The 7,426-nt window shown below is 46.6% G+C and overlaps 1 protein-coding gene across 1 annotated transcript in view; it reads right to left on the reverse strand.

Annotated features, from left to right (window-relative positions):
* Positions 1-7,426, reverse strand: part of LOC145414881 (carbonic anhydrase-related protein 10-like) — a 264,234-nt gene that overhangs the window by 130,056 nt on the left and 126,752 nt on the right. The window contains exons 7-8 of the mRNA XM_080284298.1: positions 6,115-6,336; positions 890-1,058 (exon numbers count right to left, since the gene is read on the reverse strand). Coding sequence (XP_080140424.1) covers positions 890-1,058; positions 6,115-6,336 — 391 coding nt within the window. The remainder of the gene's footprint in view (positions 1-889; positions 1,059-6,114; positions 6,337-7,426) is intronic.

A 7,426-nucleotide genomic window follows, 5' to 3' on the forward strand; every position in this document is an offset into this window, starting at 1 on the left:
GGTTGGGTAAAGTTTGAGTGGGAGGATGTGAGGTTAAGTGGGGTTAGGGTAGGAGGAGATGAGGTACAGTCAGGGGGAATAGGGAGAGATTGCGAAAGGAGAGAAAGAGAGAAGGAAGAGAGTATGTTTAAAAGAAGATAATGATGATAATGAGGAGAGGGAGGAGGAGGAGGAGGAGAAGGAGAAAGAGAAGGAGGAGGAGGAGAAGGAGAAAGAGAAGGAGGAAGAGGAGGAGGAGGAGGCTGAGATGGAGGTTCGGTTAGGTTAGGTTAGTTTTTTTAGGCTGGGTTTGGGTAAGTTAGGCACTGGTAGAGGTTAGGTGAGGTGATGTGATGTGAGGTTAGGTTAGGTTGAGAGGTGAGCGTGTAGTCTGTGAGGGGATGAGAGAAAGAGAGCGAGACTGGGATGTGGTTGGGAGCATGTGGCTTCGAAAAGGTAAGCGAGAGTGAGGGTAAGGAAAAAGTAAATGGTAAGAAAGAAAACCAGATGGTAGTGTATCGAGTGAGGTGGGATGGGTTGACTTGTGTGAGTATATCTGTGTAATTTTTCCATGTCCCCCTCAGCAAGTAATACCCACCTCTGTAGTACATTTTGGACAGTGCACTAATGATGTGTAAGTATGGTGATGGTGTGATGAGAGTGAAGGCAATTGGGTATTGTGATGGTGTGGTGACGTATGATGATGGTGTGGTTATGGTAAGTTGATGGTGATTGTGATTATGACGATGATGTGTTATGTCGTGGCGATGGTGTTGCCGATTTTTTATGAGTAGGATGATAGTGTATTGATGGTATGGTGACGGTGGCTCTTTGTGAATGTGGTGTTGGTGTAGCTATGGTATGGTGACAGGTCCAGTAATCAATAACCACATCCATACATCTTCCTCACCTGTGTAGTACATTTGCGGCGCCATGGAGGGACAGTGTTCGCTATTGGTGAAGTCGATATTGGTGCGTAGGGGTCGGTGGTGAAGCTGTTGGGTGGGCCGGTAATTGTTCACCATTCGCGCCTTGGGGTCGTCCTCACTGCCCTGCCACACGTCCCGTAGCGAGTGTAGCTGTGGGTGGAGGAGAAAAAGTAGTTTAGTTACGTTCGATCAGGTTAGTTTGGGATGAATTTGACTGAATACGTAGGAAGTACAGGTCTGCCAATCCATAGCAAGGTTGGCTCTTGAGGAAATAACTGAATCTACTAAGAATCTAACCACCATGTGTGAGAAGAGAAGAGAAAAGTGGAAGGCTCTGTGTTATTGAGTGTCCAAAGGGTCAGGTTAATTTAGGTTAGATAAGGTTGTAAGGTTTGGTTAGATTAGATTGGTTAAACTGAGGTCAAATTTGCTTAGGTTAGGCTAAGTTAGGTTTGTTTACGTCGGGGAGGGGTGGTCTAGGCTGGGTTGGATTGGCTTTAGCTAGTTAGAGCTAGATTATCATAAACTAGTTAAAGAGAAAGCCACGATAAGATGTGTTAGACATGGGTGAAGTGAGGTTAGGTTAAATTAGGTTAGACTAGGTTAAATTGGATTAAGTTTGGATATGTTAGGTTAGATTAGATTAAATTAAGTTCAGGTTGTGAAAAAAAAAAGAACCGAAAGGAGGAGGGAAAATACGAGGAGGAGGGGAAAGAGAGACGGGAGAGAAAAGAAGAGAAAAGCGCGGACAGTCAGTATTCAACCGCATATTTTGGGAAAGAGGCTTAGAGATGGTGACATGAGGAGAGAGAGAGAGAGAGAGAGAGAGGATGAATATTTCCAAAAGAGATAAGTATGGCAAGAGAAAAAGACAGATAAAGGGACAAACACAAAAATGAAAGTTGAGGGAAGGAAAGACATGAATAAAAAAAGAAAGAAGAAGAGCCATAGAAAACGGTAGGCCAAAACAAAGTAAATAAAAGATGGAAACACCTAAAAGGAAGGAGAAGGGAGGAAGAATGAATGGAGGAGGGCCGAAAATAAAGAACAGAGGAGGAATAGAGGAGGAAGAAGAAGAGGGGAAGAGGAAGAAGAGGAAGGGGAGGAGGAGGAGGATGGAACATATTGAGAGGAGGTGGAGGGGGGTGGAAATAGAGGAAAACAGAGACGTTACTATGGAAACTGAGCGAGAAAATTAAAACAGAGAGAGAGAGAGAGAGTTAATGTCCTGGAAAATTCTCTCTCTCTCTCTCTCTCTCTCTCTCTCTCTCCCTCCCCCTTTCTCCAGCACATTAATTACTTCCAGTTAATATTCGCGTAATAGCTAATTAGTCAAGGTACGTGTCCCTACTCTCTCTCTCTCTCTCTCTCTCTCTCTCTCTCTCTCTCTCTCACACACACACACACACACACACACACACACACACACACACACACACACACACACACACACACACACACATATTTTCACGTGCAAAGTCTCCCATTCTTCTTTCTCCAAGTTTTCTCGAATTTTATGTCATGGAGACTATACTACATTTACTCATTTTCTTCCTTTCTTACAAACACTCGACAGATTCATTGCCATTTATTTTATTTCTTCACAGATTCCCTTGAAACCTGGTACACTTATTTCTTGGGGACAAATACCCATGGACACGTGTTTCATCATTTTAATTCAGTATTTTGTTTAGTTCAGTGTCAGACCATGCAAGCACACAGGATCGTGAAGTAAGGCCTCAAGATTCCGTAGAATTTATCAACTTTTGTGAGGAGGTCTTTGAGTGGAGACCATCCTACATTCCCTTGGCAACCTAAGCAGTTTTTAATTTCCCTCACTTACCTTTCTTGCTTAATTTTTCCTGCCACTTCACCTCTCTCTTCTCCTTTCTTTCCTCCCTCCCCCTGTCTTCTCCCTCTCTCCTCCCTTCTTCTCCCTCCCTCTGTCCTCCCCATCTCTCCCCCCTCCTCCTCCCTCCCTCTCTCCATCCCTCTCCACTGGTGATATAGAGGCGCCTGATAATAGAGTCTGGGATTCCTCTGCCTTCCTACCTTCCTGCCTTCCCCTCTCCTCTTCTATCCCTCACTCCACCTCCCCTCGTCTCTCACCTCTACCTGCCTCCCTTTCTCCTTCTCTCCACTTTTTCATCTTTCTTCTTGTTTTCTTTCCTCTCCTACCTTAGTCTCCCTCCCTCCCCTTTCCTCCATTCATCTTCCCTTACCTCTCTCCCTCTCCACATTATCTATCACCTTCCGTTCCTCTTCTCCTACCTCAGCCTCCCTTCCTTCATCTTCCTCCATCCATCTTCCTCTGTTCTGTTACCTCCTCCTTCCTCCCTCTCTCCACCTCTCCACCACCCATTCTCCTTCCCTTTTCCGCTTTTCTCTTGGCTCTTCTTTTCTTCTTTCCTCCTCTCTCCACTCCTTCCTATCTTCCCTCCCTCTGAATTTCCAGACTCACCTCCACTCTCCTTCCTACGTCTGCCCCCCTTCCTTTTCTTTTCTCTTCATTTTCCCTTCTTTCTCCCTGCCTTCTGTTCCCTCCGTTTCCATCACTATTCATCCATCTCTTCATTCTCTCCACCTTCCCTCTCCCTCCTCCTCCTCCATTTTTCCGTCTCAGTTCAATTTCCCTCCCTCCCCCTCTTTTTCTTTCTAAGCCTTCTCTTTCTTTCATCGCTCCTCCGTTGTTTTTCTTTCATCTCTTCAACTTTTCTTTTGCTTTTCTTTTATATTTCCATTTTTCCTCTTAATGTTCTTCCTTTCCATTTTCCTCTCATTATTTCCTCGCTTATTTTCCATTCCCCTTTTTCTTCAAATTGTCTCTTAATTTTACCCCTTTTATTTTCTCTATCTTGTTCTTGCCTGTTTTTATTTGCTTTCTTTTCCCTTCCTTCCGTCCTTTTATATTTTTTGCCTTTTTTTCAGTTTTGCTTCTCATTTTTCTCACGATCTTTTTTTTCTTTTTTTCCCTTTCTGTTGTTGCTCAGTCCCCTTCCACATTTTTCTTTCATTTCGATTTCTTTGTTTTTATGTTCCTTCTTTTTTTTCCCTCTCCCCCTCTTTGCTTTCAGTTTTTTACTTTCTTTCTTTCATTTTGTAGATTGAATCTTTTTCCATCCCTTTATCTTCTTAAATTTCTCTTTCTGTCAGTCAGTCTGTCTGTCTGTCTGTCTGTCTGTCTTTTTTCTTTCCTTTCTATAGGCCACTTCCTCTTCATTTTCCCCTTCGTTATGTCTTCTCTTCTTTCGTTTCTTTTCATTTCTTTCGTTTTGTAGGTCTTTTTTTTTTCATTTTTCCTTCATTTCTTCACTTCTTCAGTTTATCTCCTTTTTTTTCTTTAGGTAATTTCTCTTTCCGTTTGTTCTGTCCTTCCCCTTGACCCCAGCTCCCCCATCCGTCCCTTGACCTCTCCCCCTCCCCCTCATCCGTCCCTTGACCTCTCCCCCTCCCCCTCATCCGTCCCTTGACCTCTCCCCCTCCCCCTCATCCGTCCCTTGACCTCTCCCCCTCCCGCCCATCCGTCCCTTGACCCCGCCCCCTCCCCCCATCCGTCCCTTGACCCCGCTCCCTCACCCTATCCGTCCCTTGACCCCGCTCCCTCACCCTATCCGTCCCTTGACCCCGCTCCCTCACCCTATCCGTCCCTTGACCCTGCCCCTTCCCCCCCATCCGTCCCTTGACCCCTCCCCCTCCCCCCATACATCCCCTGGCTGGCCCCGCGACACAGACAGACTTTTCAAACTAATCAAAGAATCTTCTTCATTCTGTTCCTTCCTTCTTCTCTGTCCTGTCTTACCCTCCTCTCCCTCCTCTGTCTCCCATCCTTCCTTTCGCTCCCTCCTCCTCCCTTCCTTCTTCCGTCCCTCTACCTCCTCCCTCCCTTCCCGTCCTCCGTCCCTCTCCCTTCCTCCTCATCCCTCTTCCTCTCCATCCCCTTCCTCTCTTTTCTATCCCTCCTCCCTTTCCCATCTCCTTCCCTCTCTACCTCCCTCCTCCGTCCCTCTCTCTTCTTTCTCCCTTTCCCATCCCTGTCTTCCCTCTTAACTTTCCCATCTCCAAGCCCCCCCCCACCCTCCCTGCCTTCTCTCTCACCCCCTTCCTCACGTACCTACTCTTTCCCCTCCCCCTCTTTCTTTTAGCCTCCCTTCCCTCCAGTCTTCCTGCCTCTCTCTCCTCCTTCCCTCTCTGTCTCACCACTTCCCTCTCTTCCTTTCCTCCCTTCTCCCTCCCTGCCCATTTTTCTTTCATCTCCCTCCCTCCTCCCCTTCCTCTGTCTTCCTGCCTTTCAATATTTTTCTTTGTCTTCTCCCCCGTCCTCCCGTGTTCACTGCCTGCTCCTAACCTCCCGCGTCTTCCCTCCCTTCATACTCTCCCTCCCCTCCCTCCTCCTCTCCCTGATTTTTGCTCCTTCTCTCTCTTTTTTGTCCCTCCCTGGATCACCCGCTGTTTTCCTCTGCTAACTTTCTCTTGCTCACGTGCATCAACTTTTTAATCAGGCCTTCTTCTCGTTTTCTGCCGTCAACTCCTCGCTTCTCACTCCCTCAACTTTTTACCTGTCTGTCTGTTTACCTGTCTATTTTGTCTGTCTCTTTAACTATCCATCCTTCGTTTTATATCTCTCTTTATCAGTGTTTTTCTTTCTTTCTTTCTGTCTTTTTCTGTTTGTATTCTTTTTTTCTTAGGTCGTCTGCTCGTTCTCTGCTGTCAGCTCCTCCCCTCTCACCCTTACAGTCTATTCCTCAACCTCTTCCTGTCTGTATGTCTATCTGTTGTCTATTCCTCAACTTTTTCCTGTCTGTCTGTCTATCTGTTTGCCTATCTATTTCGTCTTCCTGTTTCTTTGTTCATCCATCCATTCTTATATCTACAGCATTCTTATCATATATTCACCCATCAGACCATCCATTTCACCCATTCATCCATCATTCCAACCATCCATCCATCTATCAAACCATCCATTTCACTTATCCACCCACCCGCCCACCTACCAACCCATCCATCCATCCAACCATCAGTCCAACCATCCATCCGTCAACCTATCAAACCATCCATTTCACCCATCCATCCATCTATCAAACCATCCATCCATCCATCCTTCTATCACCTACCTGCCCATCCATTCATCCATCCATCAAAGCATCCTTTCCATCCATCCATCCATCCATCCAGTCACTCACCCATTCCACCCATTCATCTTACTCACCTGTTGCTTTGTGATGTAGACAGGTTTATTTAGAATGATCCAGGTGACGGTCTCGTGGCAGGAGGGTTGGGTGAGGGATCCGTCGTAGGTGATGTAGTGGTGGGAGTCAGGGAGCAGCGCCCGTATACCGACTCTCTCCACTAGCGATGAGGTGCCCGCCCACTTCACCCTCTGTACCGCGTCTGTCAGGGGCCTTAGACCGGGGTGACCTTGTAAGCCGACCTGTGAGAGAGAGAGAAAAAAAAAAGATGCAGTGAGTGAGTGAGAGTGAGGGAGAGACAGACACAGACACACATGTGAGGAATTTGTATCGCCTCTGTGTGTGTGTGTGTGTGTGTGTGTGTGTGTGTGTGTGTGTGTGTGTGAGAGAGAGAGAGAGAGAGAGAGAGAGTCGGATCCTCTATAAAGCATCTGTTAGAGGTGACACTGGAAGCCGACTTGTGTGAGTGAGTGAGGCAGAGAGAGAGAAAGAGAGAGGAAGATTGGTTGACAGGGAGAAAGAGGGAGAGAGAGAGGGACAGTGAAACAGAGTTAAATTTGAGGTTCCTGCGCATTTCACTCTCTGTACGTTGAGAGAGAGAGAGAGAGAGAGAGAGAGAGAGAGAGAGAGAGAAAACAGTACTCTTTATACCTCAATAACAAAAACTTTTATGTACTCCTCACGCCCTTATTTTTGTAGTTAATATCCACAAATACATGGACCCTATTGTATTCTTCCCTTCCTCTCCCTCTTTCCTTCCCCCCTCTTCTCCTTCCTTCCTCTCTTTCCTTCTTTCCTTTGCCCTTTCTTTCTCTGCCGTCGTCCTCTCATTCGCTCACTCCTTTCCCCTCCCCCTTACTTATTCTTTCTTCCTTTTCCTTCTTCATTCCTTCATTTTTTCCTGTTCTCTCTCATTCCTTCCCTTCCTTCCTTCCCTTCTTACTTTCTTTTCTTTCCTCCCTCCCTCCACTTTCTCTCCTCACGCTCCTTCGTCTATCTTCCTCCCTCCCTCCTACGTTTTCTCCTTCATCAATTTTCCATTTCAAACTTTCCTCTCCGCCTCCTACTTCTTCGGGTCTCTCTACCTCCCTCCCTCCCTCCCTCCCTATCTCCTGTGTTCCATACTTCCTCAATGTCTTCCTTCCACCCTTCCTTCCTTCCTTCCACCCTTCCTTCCTTCCTTCCTCCCTTCCTGCCTCTCTTCCCTTTTCCGCCGGATTCCCATATCCTCTCTCTCTCTCTCTCTCTCTCTCTCTCTCTCTCTCTCTCTCTCTCTCTCTCTCTCTCTCTCTCTCTCTCTCTCTCTCTCTCTCTCAGGGGAAGGTAGGAAGA

Source organism: Coenobita brevimanus, chromosome 101, assembly GCF_032717465.1.
Source record: "Coenobita brevimanus isolate Jiangsu-jjx chromosome 101, ASM3271746v2, whole genome shotgun sequence".
NCBI lineage: Eukaryota > Metazoa > Arthropoda > Malacostraca > Decapoda > Coenobitidae > Coenobita > Coenobita brevimanus.